We start from the raw sequence: 15,438 nt of genomic DNA on the forward strand, positions 1-15,438 counted from the left end.
GGGGCTGATGCACAGCAGTGAGGGAGTCGGGAACTGTGTGGACACGAAACTGATTTGTTTCCATAGGAACAAGTAGATTTCACCATGTTGGAGGGAAGTAGGAGGGGAATTATCCCCCTGGGCCTGGTTCTGGCTCTCAGATTGGATTGGCTGCTGCACTGCAATTGTAGAGCAGCAGCCCATGAAGGGATTATCTATCTAGTCCCTGATCACAAGCAGGGAGAGAAGCACGTGGATCCAATCCGCTCCCACCGTGGGCTTCCCCTGCAGGGACAGCACCAGGTTGCGTGCCAGGATTCCCCAGGTCACAGCCCGCCGTGGCACTTGGAAACAGAGGATTGACCTTGGTCTCTAACAGTTGGAAAGGAAGCCTGTAGTACTACAGCACAGCATCTGTGACTGTATAGTGCAGATTTTTCCAATTAGGATGATGAAGGTGATGAATTGTGCTCACACTTCAGCGTACCTTCTTGTAGGTGTGCATTTCTAGCAGGAGCTGGGAGCTATCTGCGGTGTCCCCAAGGACTGGGAGAAGCTGAAATCTTACAGATGGGGGCTTCAGGTGATAACTTGAATCTAAAGGTACTTGTTCCTGGCAATGACTGAGAGAGAAAGCTTACCTTTCTGGGTAGGAAGAAAGCACAGGCCATGTAAAACTGGCAGAATGGTAATTCCTGAGTGCATTCAGGCTGTGGGCTTCCTCCCGAGGAATTCCATTTTGTTATTTCTACACAAATAGGGTGCAGGGTTGTATAATCTTCAAATGCAGAGGAATTGTTTGCTCAGCATCTGCCTCCCCTCACTGTACGTGAGGACTTCAGTATACGTAATATGTAAACTGAGTTATGGCTGGAGTGCAGCTCTGAGTGAGAAATCCTTGCGTCATGCTTTGTAGCACAGCCAGCGAGCTGACTGAATGCATTCACCCTTGGTTTTGAGTTTGATATGCAGATGCATCAGAAGAATGCAGCAACATCTCTCTACCCTTGATTTCAGGTCAACTAAAAAATACATGGTGCACCTGGAAAACCAGGCCAGATCCTGCTGTTGACCTAGGGTATGTGGACTTCTTGGAATTTCTTCAGAGATGTAGCAGCAGAAATTTGTGGGGCAGTCTCTAGGCTGTGCCACTTCTCTCTGTGGGTTCACAGGCCATCAGATGAAAGTGGACCACCTAAAGCATAAGAATATTCCTCACCTCCTCGTGTACCTCCTGCCCTGTGGAAGCAGCACAGCCGTGAAGCTCTGAAGTTCCCCACGAGTCTGACTGGTGTGCAGAGGCTCTGGTGCAGCCGTGACTTGGCATAGTACACACAGCTCTCTTCCAAATGTTGATGTACCCTGAAGCTAGTGGAGTGTGAAACAGAAAAACCAGCCCAAGGGATTCAAACCAAAATAAACAGCAGAAAAAACCTTTATCTTATCCTGCTGCTTTCAGAGACCTGCAGGGAGTCATGTGCAGGAGAGGCTGAGTGAAATGCAAAGGAGGGAGGTGTGGAAAGGGTGAATAAAGAAGGCAGTAAGTGCAGTGACTCCGGGGAGCTGGCCTGTGCAGTCAGAGATAAGCCAGAGAAACAACTTAGTGCCCTCTGGCAGAGGGTAAGGGAGAGAGCTGCTTCTAAGCAAATGTTATTGTGAAAATTGTGTCCTTTTCTTTTTGCTGTGGCAGTGGTGTGCACAAAGGTGCTGCAGGCTGAGGTCTGAATCCAGCCATTGGGGCTGAAACACCAGGGATGTAAAGAAACACTTCAGGGTCTGCCCCCCATCTGTTTGTGTGAGCCCCCGTAGCCCACATTTGGCTCAACAAATGTGTTGTGAGTGAGGAAACTCACTTTAACTGACATTCCTGGTCCTCGAGGCACATGGGACCTCCCAGAGACCTCCAAGAGCACATAAATACGACAACGCATTTCAGTAATGGAGCCTTTCTTCTGTAGGGAAGAGAAGATCTATGCTCCAAGAATGGTTTCACTCAAGGAGGTGACATGGGGCAGTAGTGGAGACCTTCACCTCTGTAACCTAAATCAGTGGCTAGGCCGCTGTGTTGCCTCCCGTGAGGGGACAAACCCTGTGGCTGAGGTGGGAGCCCAGTTAGCTGCTGGCTTTCTGTGGCACATTTAGTCCCCAGTGTCAGTGAAACAAAACTCACCATTATGTTTGTTCATGAGGACACGGATTTGACTCTAAGCCTACTGTATGCAAGGTTTTAAACAGCCAGCCATACAATTTTCTATCAAGGGGGATTCTCTTGGAGGGGACAGTCTCCTGACAGGATTTGTCTCTTTGGCCAAGTCTGTGACGTGAGGTCACTTTTTTTTTTTTTTTTTTCAAAATATCGCCTTTTGCATTATATGTAGGTTTCTCATGTGACTTTACGTTGTGTAAACTCTCTGAAAACACTACCTTTTCCTTATTTAGAACAAAGGGAGAGTATAGCATGGGATAAAGATACCAGAGGTCCAGAAACACCGCACAGCCTGGTCAGAGGTGAAAGGGGCAGAGGAAGCAATGCAGTACCATGATTCTCACAGTGAGAATCATTTCTGGAGCAGAATGCTGTGTGAAGATGTTATACCCTATTTCTACACGTATTTTTTTCCTACAGTAAATTAACCTAGCTGTTACCCTTTAGCATTTGAAGAGCACAGTGCCTCAGTCTCTGCAGAAAACCTTAATAAAGGCTTCTCAGATAGCACCTCTCATTTGCTGGGGGCATATACTGGTGTCAGCTGCAATACCGTGTGGAGGAGCAGAACTCAAGGCTGATGGGGGTTAGGAGAAGTTGTGAATTTCAGAAGTCATTGTCTATTTAATTATCTATCCCCCTCTGACTCTGCTAGGCCCTTCCTGCTGCTGGGTTGGAGAGCTGTGCAGTGCTGGGGAGAAGTGGCTAGGTGTTGGAGATGCTGCTTGAGAGCCAGCATTATGTAAAGCAACTGTAAGGGCAGTAAGCCAGCACAATAGTGCTAACCTCCCTTTGCACGACTGTAAATAGGAACTCAAGGTACAAGGCAGTGGAAAGCCTTCTCTTTTGTTTCTGCTAGCATGTATGCTATGAAGGCACACGAAGTATTGCCTGTCTTGATTTCGCAATTGTCACTGTGAATAATGAATCACTGTGTACAGTAACACTGCCAGTATGATGGAATGGATGTAATTACAATAGATCTCTATTTCTATATGCATCCATTGTGTGACCAGTACTGGTTACACTATTGGGAAATATTCTACCAACTGCTTATGGACTTGCTGTCTTTCACTATGGGTCAAAACTAGACTTGTGGTGGTGCTGCGGAGACTGACAGATAATGCATCACCTCACTTAAATTTCTGAGTTGGCAAGTAATAACCTTGCTGGAAAGGATGTGGCTACTTAAGAATGAGACTTACCGTGGGATTGAGCCTGTAGGACTGGTGTCCAAGATCACACGGTGATCATGAAGGAAGGGTGAAAGACAAGGGGTAGACAAAAAACAGTTGGAACAGCATGGGGATGGGTACTTCTGTTCATGATACACCTGCATCTAAATTCGTGCTGCTCATGTTGGGCAATCTGTCTTTTTTTTTTTTTTTTGTCTGAGCAGCACTTCTGTTTGGGGAAGATAAGAGCTTATAGAGGCCACAGTCAGCAGGAAAGACTGAATCTGTAACACAGCCTTCATGCTAGCTGACTGGGAGGCAGAGGATGGGACACGCTTGCCCTTGCTCCTGCCCCACATTTAAGTTACGGAGTTGCTTATGCGTGTACTTGCATGTCACTTGAAGGATCAGACCATGAAGTGCTCCCCAGGGCAGTTCCTGCATCTGGCCTCTGCCTTGCAGTTGAACCGGGTACTGTCTGTCATGAAAGAGCCCCAGGCTTGAGTGCTTCTGTAAGAAGTAGGAAGCTATCATTCTATCATTCCTGAGGTGTTTGTTTTAGCAGTTGGTAAGATTGAAGCTAAAAATGTTTACTGTTATAAATATTCAGTGGCTAATATGCTGCATAGGTGTCAGCCTGTGTTTTTAAGGATTCATTTGAGACATGTTAGATGGAGTAAGAATGCTTAAAGCATAGCTGTTGTTCTGTTCACAGAGGCTTGCAAGCTGTTGATAAAATGCAGTCTGCAGGAAGATGAGTATTGGCAGTCAGGACCATTATCAGGAGAGTTGGAGATACTGATACCCCCCCGACTGCACTGGGCTGCTTGTCCTGCATCATCCCACAGTGAGTTAACAAAGAACTCCTGATCTGGATGTGTAAGTGATCAGCTATAAGACCTGACAGATAAACCACATCTAGTTCTAAGCCTAAACAGGAGCATATCTGAACCGTGTAAGTAGACAGTGAAGTCCACAGGGACAGGAACTGTATTTCGTGCTGTGTAATGGCATAGCACTTTGTGCAATGAAGTTCTGATTGAATTGTTATCCCTGGGCACCACCAGAACACAGGAAATAACAAATACTGTATTTTAAAACCAGAAACAGCCATGTGAAACTGAATACTGTGAATCTTAATTTTCTGAAGCTAATATAATCCAAACTGGGGATTAATCACATCTCCTAATAACGTACTTGTCTGCAGATGTTTAATAAGTAATCAAATGGAAATTAAATGATCAGATGGTGTTTATTCTTCTGTTCTTTGGACCTCCTTTTGTCTTCATAAGCTACTACTTTGGCTTTCTAATTGGGGCTTTACCACCTTTAGTGCAATCTAATCCAAGAATCTCAAAGGACTGACAAACTGCAAGGATGCTGTATTAATGTATATACTGGACTTGTATTTTAAAGCCTGCTACAGACATCTTCACAGCCTTCCAACTTCCCTGGAGGTCCAAAGGGAATGTAAGTGGTGTAGCAAAAGCATTTGGTCTCTTCCACCTAGAAAAAAAGACAATGACATGGACTTGATTTGCTTGCTGACTGCCAATGACTTTTGTTGCAACTTCACTGAAGTTGCTTTGCTTTTTCTTTACTTAGACTAAAGTCGTGTATGGAAAAGCTCTGACTCAGTGTTCTTTCAGAAGTGCAGGTTACCAGTAGAAGGAAAAGGTGTGAAAATGCTTTAATTATAACTTGTTTGTGAGGCTTAATAAACCAATTACAAACCTAATATTACAGTCCAGGAGTCCTGGCTGCACATCCTGTGGATTGATGAATCCTCTTGGGAAGAGCATGTGTTGAGAAGCAGCTGCAGTCTGAGCTGGTACGTAGGGATGCTGTTCATACGCTGCCCTCCTCCATGGTAGGAAGAGGGGGTTGCCTTGACAGAATGGCATGGCCACAAAGTCATGGGCAGGTTAGGTGCAAATGCTCTGTTGCTGGAATTAAATGCCACTGTAACTGTTATGGGGAATCTATGTTTTAGAGCACAAAACCAGAACAGTCAGCTAATCTGCTCTGAGCAAAGCAGGAAGGGGCAGACTCGCTCATGCTCTTACTTTTCTTTGTGTGTTTATCAGGTTTGAAAGTGTTTATTCTAAAAAAGCAGGTGAACTAGGAACCATGTGCCATGCCTGTGATAATCCTCCTAATCATTGCTAAGAGGAAGACTAGTTCTTCCAAAGACCTTACTACAGTCTCTTGTTTAACAAGAAAACATCAGACTGTTTGATCAAAGGGGTAAACCTGTACGGTTTTTGACTATTGCATTGTGTGCATTTTCTAGGAAGAAAAGTGGTCATACTGCAGAAATCCAGCTCACACGAGTGTTGTCTTTTAATGGGGCAGTCAGTGCTCCCTGAGCATAGGAGCAGTGAATAAACAATCAACTCGTCTGAAAGTTTCAGTCCCTTGGCAGAAAGGAACTTGTTTCTTGATAGAACAAGCAGATATTTACTCTATAATAGCACCTTTTTCTTCTGTTGGATGCCAAGATACCAGATGCATGAATGATTTTTGTAGAGTTGCCTGACTTTAATTTAAAAAACCAGTAGGGAACCCTCAAGCCCCTGATGATAAATGTTACAAATTTTTGCATGATTCTCTTAATGCTTCAGCCAGTGACGTTTGGATTTTCTCTGAGCATTGCTCTACAGTAACTGCTAGATTGCTTTCCATCCCTCAAATATTTTTTGACTACTGCATTACAAATGCAGTTTTCAGCCCAAATCTGCGCTTTAATGCAGCTCTTCATACTAAAATAGAAATAAGACTGGAAGGGATGATGTGACTGGCTTTGCCCTGAGGTAGCTGTGAAGCTAGTTGGGAACATGTGTAAGTACTTCAGAAACGAGCAATGCAAAATGTGACCTGAAAAGGTATTTATTGTTCCTTCCTGCCTGAACCTTTTCAGCCTGAGACCTGGTAGGATTTAGAGACCCAGTAGGATTTACATCTTTATTTCTTCATCCTTTAGTTTTGAAGAGGAGAGCTATTACTTGTCAGAACAAAAATTTACTAATAAGAGTGTGAAACATATGCTTGAGTCTTCCAAAAACTGACAGTTTGGAGAATAAAGCTGGTCTGAGCCTAGTTTTCCAGCTCTGCTAAAATGGTTGGAATCACGTTACTAGAACTGATACCTCTGTATCTTAAGGGGGAATTTTGGGTCAATACCTAAGTGAAAGATATAAGCAAATTAAGTGGGTTTTTGTTTCCTGAGTACAGCATCTCCACTCCTGTTTTTAGTTGCTATTTTATTATGTACTTTGTTTTCTGGGTGAAACTTAGCGTAAAGAAGTGTCCCAGGGTGGTATTTGTGCTTAAAAGGATAGGAAATCAAATGTCACGTCACTCCTGCATGTTACAAACAAAACAACAAAGTAATTTTCCCTTCTTAAGATAAAAATAAAGGAGGAAAACAGAGTTGGTGCTCTTAACCTAATTGAAGAGCATGTTTCAGGCACAGCATCTTGTGCAGCAGTCTATGTAATGAGGCTGTTTTTAATGTCATGCTAGAGCCTGCCTCGTTTTCCAAGGGGAATCCTGGCTGCCCTTGTCATCCCAGTGTGGGCATACTACAGCACGTTATCTCCAAAGATGTATTCCCTCCTTCTTCCCTTTGCTCCCAGCCTTGCTACTGCTCATCTCCTGTGCCAGAATTGAATAAGCCAGGTTATCTCACCTTTCTGCTCCTGTCTGCCCCATTCATCTGGCATGTCGTTCTTATCTATCGGGATTAATTTTGTCTCTTGGTGCAGCTCTATCAGGATGAATCCGTTCCCCTGGCTGATAAATGGACTCAACCTGGGCTACACGTGCTGTCCATGCCACACGTGCTCCACTGTAGGTTATTTACAGAAGTAATTTATTATGCCTACTGCAAGAGGGCAGGCAAGGCTGCTCTACGCTGCGTTCCCCTTGGCACCCAGCCAGCTTGCCACAGAATTCACTAATCTGGGCTTTTTCGTGTCCGATTTGAAAGGCTTAGCCTGAGCAGGAGAGGGAAGAGTTTGTCCCAGAGAGAAAGGAGGGGGCTAACCCAATAGGGAAACGATACAGATGCAATGGGGTGATAGAGCATCCATTTTTATAAAGATTTTTGGCTGTAACTCCTGATGGGGGTTGAGCGTAAGGAAAATTTGAAAGTTGAACCGCATGTACGTTCTGGTAGCTTGTGGATACCAACACGTTCATTTTCTGTTATGTAGGGTTCAAATTTGAAGCGTTCATTCAGATTGAAAACAGTACTGAGATAACTGATAGGTGACCAGCTATGGGTTTAGGTAACTAACCCTGAGCCTCTCTAGGAAGGGAGGCTTCCTGGAAGAGAATCGATGATGTGTCTTTATTCCTAAATAGCTCACGAGGTGTATATTTATACTGACTTATTTTAATATTAATATAATTATTATTGTGTAACTCCATGGGTAAGTGCCTGTGTAGATGAGCCCTAGATTCCCGACGCTAGGCAGCCTGGAATTTGACACAGAAACTGAGGAGGTGCTGCTTTAGTAATGCTGCTATGGAAAGGTTGAACTTAAACTTAACAGCATGCAGTTCTGGAATGAAGAACTCTTAACCAGAAAATATTTGGTTAATGTGTTCTTTACTGAAAAGAACTGTTACTTATCACAGTAAACTAGCATGCTGTTAGGATTTTAAAGGATGCAATTGCTAGGGTTAACAACAAGAGCAGAAAGTCAGAGGCTTAAATGTTGCCTGTTCTGGCCTGACTGAATGCAGTGGAGTGACTCAAATGACATCTTGCCTGGTGTTCAGGAGAAAGCTGTTGAAAAATGACTGGCAGAAAACTTTTTTTGAATTATCATTCTTATGTTTTTAGCTTCTTGCCTTCTGTGAGGACTCAGTGTTTGTTTCTGTTTTTCTTTTTTTTTTTTTTTTTTTTCTAGGAGCAGTCTGGAAGTTACTCAGTTAATGCAATAAATTGTATGAGTTTTGTGTAATGCTGGAATCCAGAAGCCACATCAGTTTTACATTTGTCTTTGCCCTGAGGTTTTTTCCTTTAATTGTGACAAGGACAACAGAAAAACTAGGATTTGGGCCAAAGCAGGAAGCTTCAGGAGAACAGGGAGCATGATATGAGGGGAATTTAATTCCTAGAGGTCTCATTCTTATAAAAGCAAGTAATGCTCTTTCTACAGCAAGGTAGGATTTGGTGCTGCAAGTTGGAGATCAATAGCTAGAATAGAATCTCAGTGCCCTAGAAAGGGAATCTGTAGTTATACCATACCTTTTCCTCACCTGCAATAAGGTCAAAATAAGTCAGTGCAGCTTGGATAGATTTTTTTTTAATGCTAAAAGAACTGATGCTAGAGTAGGGCTCTTTCACATATTGACCACAGACATCTATAGGAATGAAGCTGAGGCAGCAGAAAACTGCTAGAGTGATGCAATGCCTCAAAGATTCCAGGGTTAATCCCCCTGGAATGGAAAAAAGAGCTGCATTTGAAAAACAAATGAAAGATCCCAGTTAACACTTTATATTTCTGACAAGTTTAAAGTAATGAGAGTGGGTTACAGTCTTATTTTAACTGTAGTGGAGTTGTACCAGAAGTCACGTTACTGCAGACCGAACTTACAGGAGATATTTCTATTGAGGCAATAGAGATTGTAGGACGCCTCCGTACCTCTCATCACTTGAAACCCCTCTGCAGTTTTTGAGATTACCAAGTTATTCTGGCAGGCCACAGGAATTGGAATTGCCTTTATAGCTGAGGAAAGGGAAATATAGGGAAGTAGAAAAAGCTGCATAAGATAATATAAGAAGTCAGTAGCAAAAGTAGGAGCTGAAACCACAACTGCTCAAACCCTTGTCTGAGGTGTTAAAAACAAAAACTCTTTTCCTCGTCTTCATTTCCATTGCCTGTATTAAGTTCATGCAGGACAAGGGCACGATAGAAAATTGAGAGGCCTGGATTTCTGTAAGTAGAGCAGTTACAGTCAGGACTGAATTGGCAAAATTCTGCATTGCCACAGCTATCAACAGAGAGGACTGCGTGCCAGCAACCAAGCAATGCGGGCAGGGCTTCTTTTAACAAAGACAACTCTATTCATGCTGTAGACACCGTATTTTTGAAGTGGTGCTTCTCTGCTATGTAAGGAATCAAACTGATCATGTTTTCAGAAATGCTCAGTGACTCTTGAAGAGCCACATAAACAGCTGAGTACTTGAAAACAGGCCACAAACTAGCAAGGTCATCAGCAGATGTAAGTAAGCGTGCCTAGCTTTGCTTGGAGCACTCGGATTTGAAAAAAGAAAAAGCAAGGAGAACTTGTGGGCTGTGGCTGCTAAGTCAGCATTAGGAAAAGGATAGTGAAAGGCTTCCTTCCCTTGAAATGACTTGAAGTACAGAAAATATCAGGATTCTTTTTAGTTCAGGAGGAAGTTGCTGCTGCTCTAGCTCTGGCAATACCCGGTTTTGAGTTGTTAGCCAGCAAAAGCCCTGAGTGGAGGTAAGCCTTTGGCTGTTATTTATTCTCTTCCAGGTCATACAGTGGTTGCATGCCGGAATGATAGTGTCCTCTCATGTCCCAGTGTGCAGGGTGTGAGTGATCTTGTTGTGGCTCAGTTAGCTGTGTTTTGTTGAAAGAAGACACTAGTACTCAGTCTCTGCTTCAGCTTTTCTTTCTGATGAAACAGAGCTGTACCTTGATAACAAAACCAAACCACATATAGCTGTATTAATTGGGCTTTTTAGTTAGCATGGAACTTCAGATGAAGGGGCCAGAACTGTTGCAGATGGGGCTAAAGGGAATGTGCTTTAAGCACAGGCTTCCTCAGAACAACAGTCTCTCCTTCTTGGGGAGGAGTGCTTGTTTTTTAGTGCATTAAACTCTATCATAGCTGTGGCTGAAGCACCCTGGAATCCATGAGTATTAATGGAAGCAGAAAAGCCACGAAAAGGGAAGGAAACGATCATTCACTCATCTGAAACTTCCTCTTTCATTTCAGGGACTTTCTGCCACGTGGTTCTGGCATCGTAACCAGACGCCCGCTGGTCCTGCAGCTAGTAAACTCCAGCACAGGTATGTGAGCTGCCTCCCTGTGTGTCCAGCTTGGATTCCTGTCCTAGTCTAGAAGGGTCTCGTTTGATCAATGACAATGCACAATGTAAAAAAGTAAACAGCTTTTCACCATAAAAATGACCTGCAGCTGGTTTTCAGTTCTGCCTGTTTAACATCTGATGCATTAAATATTGAGATGGAAAATGCTTCTCTGTTACTTTGTTTGACCTAAGCAGGGTTTCATGCATATAGTTGTCATGATTTTTCTCTGTCTGTGCAGCTGTGGCTCTTATGAATGGGTAAGACCCAAAAGCTAAAGGACCGTGTTGATAATCCTCTGAAATAAGGGGGTGAGATGACTTATTGCACTAAATTAAATGTGAGAATGCTGGGATCTGAAGAATGGCCGTAGAGTTCTGTGGCTGGTCTTTTGGGTTGTTCAGTGTTTTGCTCTCTGCTTGCAGGGTGTTCTCATTACTGTTCCCCTTCAAACATAAGATCTCCTATAAGAACTCCTTGAGGAGGAGTTGACAAGTGACTGTTTCAGGGTATTCTTTTTCTCTTGTTGGGTGGGCTTGACCTGTTCTCAACAGTCCTCTTGCCTACACGAAGAAGACAGCTTGACTTTTGGGAGGCTTTTTAAATTGAAATGGAGGGTTCTTGAATTAGTTGGCCTAGTCAATGACTGGCCAAAACCAAACAATAGGAAAAAAGCAACCAATTAAAAACAGACAGATGTTTTTTTTATTTATTTTACTTTTTTTGAGGCTCTCTTGTCTGTTCTTATCATGTAATGAGACTATTATTTACCCCCAGTACTTGAATACAGAGCTAGTCCAAGTTCTGAATACAAAGGTATCTCAATGCAGCTGTGGAAATCACACTTGTAACTTCTGTTACACTTTTGACTAAGTTTGTCTTACTCTAGTGACCATCTCTGCCTCTGCTTCTGTTTTTAAACAGAATATGGTGAGTTCCTACACTGCAAAGGAAAGAAATTCACAGATTTTGAGGAGGTCCGTTTGGAGATTGAGGCTGAAACGGATCGTGTTACTGGCTCCAACAAAGGGATTTCCCCTGTGCCCATTAACCTCAGAGTCTATTCTCCCCACGGTGAGTCTTAATGCATTCTCTGAAGTCAGGGGATAAGTGAGGCAGGTTACTGCCTATTTGTTATAACGTAAAGAGAAAGATGAATTGGCAAGTGTGCATGCCCTTTTTTTTCCCACTTCAGTCCCCATATGCCTGGCTTGTGGTGCATCAACCTGCCAGTCTTTGCCATGTTTCTAAAAGTTGTCTGCCAAGTGAAGTATCTGACTGCTAACAGAGCTGCTCCTAGAAGCAACTGATGTCTGCAGAACCTTCTTCCTTAGGAGACTTTTCCTTTCCATCAGTATTGACATCACTGTGAAGTTCTACTTTCTTGCCTGCTTTCTGGGCAAGGAAGTGGAACTAAAAATGATGGGAGAAGGGTGGCTTTCCTGCAGATCATTTGCCTTCTATTGGTATGTCAAGATGTATTTTGCATAGAGCTCTTCAGATAATGTTCAAACCATAAGCCTCTGATTTCAGTGTAAGAATTCTGCTTAAACAAGTGAGTGGAATGGCACAAAATTTGCAAGCTCTTTAAATGTGAATAGCTCTCTGGGCATTGTTGGGAAAGCAGCAGCTTGGCACTACATCAGCAGTAGGCTGCATAGAACTTCTGCTTGATTTTTATTTTCTAATTTTTCCTCAGTGAGACAATCAAACAGTTAAAGGACTGCATGTTGCATCCTTCAGGAGAAGGCCTATGTAACTTTGACAAGAGCCTATTGAGTAAGGGCTGCAGGACTGAATATTTTAATACTGGGGACAGCTAATGCGAACTAACTCTTCTGACAGTCCAGCCTTTGATATGAAGTATTAAAAATATACCGTTATCCAAGGACTTTTGAGGTCAGTCCTTGATCAGTGTGAGCAACTGATTTAAAGGGAATAATGGCAATAAGTTCACTGACAATCATGACTAATGATAACTAGAAAATATTTTTTTTTATTGAGCATCAACAAAAAGGAATTGGGAAACTCTGAATTCTTCTGAGTTGTGTGCATCTTTTACACCTCTAATGTATTGAAATCACTAAAGCCACAGGTACTCTACTGACCTGAGCATACCTACCTCAACACTCTTGTTCTGTCTTCTGTTTCCTATGTCTAGTCCTGAACCTGACCTTGGTGGATCTACCAGGTATGACAAAAGTCCCGGTAGGGGACCAGCCTCCTGACATAGAGTTCCAGATCCGAGATATGCTTATGCAGTTTGTCACCAAAGAGAATTGTCTCATCCTGGCGGTATCCCCAGCCAACTCTGATTTGGCCAATTCTGATGCCCTGAAGATTGCAAAGGAGGTGGATCCTCAAGGTAAATCATGTATTTTAGCGTGGACTACTAGCCAGTGGCCCAGTTCTCCTTTTTGGCTGCAATTAGTCCAGTAGCTGTGAGATCTTGCCTGTTGTCTTAGGTGGTGGTATCCTCACCAACATATCCCCTTCTGAGAGGTGGTTGTGAGTCTTAATAGCTACTACAGTATAATTTCTTGTTACTCCACGTTTCTTCCTTTGAGCCCTATTTCTGAAGAGGTAAAAGACTTCCCTTCCTTTACTGTAGTCATCCACCTTGTGCTGAGAGGAAAAGCAGGAAAATCCCTGCACTTAAATCCCTCTTTACTGTGGCATAGCATGTCAGTGTTTTTGGCAGGCTGTAACTGAGAACTGACCTGTTATCATCTGGTCTGCTGTTGTGACCTCTTGGAATGAAGGGAACTGTAGTGTTTGAGTTCAGGAGCTCTTTAGTAGCCAAGGTGGGTAGTCTGTAAGTTATTTGAACGGAGGAAAACATAACATGAGTCATTTTGCTTGATCAACTATATTCACTTTTTTTCTGAAGGGCAACGCACTATTGGAGTTATCACTAAGCTGGATCTTATGGATGAAGGAACTGATGCAAGAGATGTGCTAGAAAACAAATTACTTCCTCTACGTAGAGGTATATTTTATCATGTTTGTGATCTACTTTTATTTTCCCTGTGTAAGGTATCCTGGCTTCATCCCTTACCTTCCGTGATCCTGGAACATAGTGCTTAGGCCATCTCTGTTCAAAGCTGGAACTGAGAAAAGTTGGGGAATGGGGATTAGTCACACCTAGGAAATTTTTAGGTGTTTGTAGTAGTCCTAGGTGATATGTAGTCCTAGCAGAAGCATAACCCTATACTCATATCTTATATTTACTAAATAAGCTAATTCTCAGTTGTATAGTTGCACTTATATCCCGCACACCAAAGTGTCAGAACATGAGGTGTTCAGAGGAAATTGTAGTTTGAAATGTTTCCAGTTGGTACATAATAAAGTGTTGCTACTAAAACTTCCCTTTGTCAACGTTAACAGCTGGGTAACTTCCTTCTCAATCTGAATGCCATTTACATTCTCATGCTTGCAACTATCTGCTCTTTAACCCCACTCCTGCAGGTTACATTGGTGTAGTCAACAGAAGTCAGAAGGACATTGATGGAAAGAAGGACATTCAGGCAGCTCTGGCTGCAGAGAGGAAATTTTTTCTCTCCCACCCTGCCTACAGACACATGGCTGATCGCATGGGAACCCCCTACCTGCAGAAAGTTCTGAACCAGGTACCATTACCAGTTGAGAACTGCTGCCCACTATGCCAAAAGGATGTCTAGGTTGCTCATCAGGGCTCTCCTGGGATGGAAAAATACAGAAAAACATAAAACTTCTGAACATTGTTTTGGTGCCATGGGACTTTTTGAAGATTAGCTAACTCTTCCTTCTCTGACTCATAAAAAGCATTTTGATGCCAGGTCTTGTGAAGTGTGCTTTGTCTGGATAATGTTGATAATTGAGCTCACGCACCAAGTGCAGAACACTGCTTTATCCTCTCAGTGATGCTGGTACAAAATCAGTAGCAGGTTTATGGCATTTGTCTGAATTTACACTACTGGAATGAATGCAAGGTGTTATTAGTTAAGCTAAAAGACAACTTATAAATTTCTAGAGATCTTTGCCTAATACTAAGCTGTGAAGATTGATTTAAATATGATGCTGGTAGTCATTTTCCCTTCCGTTAAGACTGATTCTTTAAGTGAAGAACTGTTCTGTCTTTCTTCTTTAATTACTTCTCTTTAAGTTGGATATTTCAACATCTGTGCTCTGTGGAAACCCCTTTATTGGACCCTAGTGTGTTTGGCTCCTTTCACCTTGCCTTGTCACCCTTTCCCTGAAAAAGGGCTTAACCACCACCCTCATGTGTGCAGAACAAAGATGGGTGTCAGTGGTGTGATAACCTGCAGACAGAACAGCCTTTACCTTGGCATGACAAATGCTGATAATTGTATGTGAAATTTATTCCTGATTGGAGTTGACAGGCTTGTCAGCATAGATGGTTTGTGTTAGGCTAAAACAAAAAATGAAAATTAGGAATAAATGGGTGAAATAGGTAGGAGATGGGAAGGCAGGATACACCAAGCTTATAACTGGTATCTGTCCTGGGTTTAACTCTTTATTTGGACCACTCAGAAAACACAGCAAGAGAGGAATATTCTTCTTTATTCTGGGGTGCTGACATAGCACACCCTTCCTGATAACTTACAGCTTTTATCTTGAACCTTTTTCCTCTGCAGCAATTGACCAACCACATCCGTGACACCCTGCCAGGGCTGAGGAACAAGCTCCAGAGCCAGCTTCTCTCCATTGAGAAGGAGGTAGAGGAGTACAAGAACTTCCGTCCTGATGATCCTGCTCGCAAAACTAAAGCTCTGCTTCAGTGAGTGGCCTTAACTGCATGTCCCTCCCTGGAAGTAACTGTTCAGCCATGCCTTCTACTTCATGCTTTTTGTTTTCTTTTAGGATGGTCCAGCAGTTTGCCGTGGACTTTGAGAAACGTATCGAAGGCTCCGGCGACCAAATTGATACCTATGAGCTGTCAGGAGGAGCTAGGATTAACCGTATCTTCCATGAGCGTTTCCCCTTTGAACTGGTGAAGGTACT

The 15,438-nt window shown here is 43.0% G+C and overlaps 1 protein-coding gene across 3 annotated transcripts in view; it reads left to right on the top strand.

Moving 5' to 3' along the window:
• DNM1 (dynamin 1) overlaps positions 1-15,438 on the top strand; it is a 67,327-nt gene that overhangs the window by 13,561 nt on the left and 38,328 nt on the right. For all 3 annotated transcript variants that reach the window (XM_082775781.1, XM_082775780.1, XM_082775779.1), the window contains exons 2-8: positions 10,343-10,416; positions 11,359-11,508; positions 12,596-12,799; positions 13,325-13,423; positions 13,903-14,063; positions 15,072-15,214; positions 15,298-15,433. In XM_082775781.1, the coding sequence (XP_082631907.1) occupies positions 10,343-10,416; positions 11,359-11,508; positions 12,596-12,799; positions 13,325-13,423; positions 13,903-14,063; positions 15,072-15,214; positions 15,298-15,433 (967 nt within the window). The remainder of the gene's footprint in view (positions 1-10,342; positions 10,417-11,358; positions 11,509-12,595; positions 12,800-13,324; positions 13,424-13,902; positions 14,064-15,071; positions 15,215-15,297; positions 15,434-15,438) is intronic.

The sequence above is a fragment of the Aythya marila genome (assembly GCF_965140915.1).
Source record: "Aythya marila genome assembly, chromosome: 19".
In the NCBI taxonomy this organism is placed as follows: Eukaryota; Metazoa; Chordata; class Aves; order Anseriformes; family Anatidae; genus Aythya; species Aythya marila.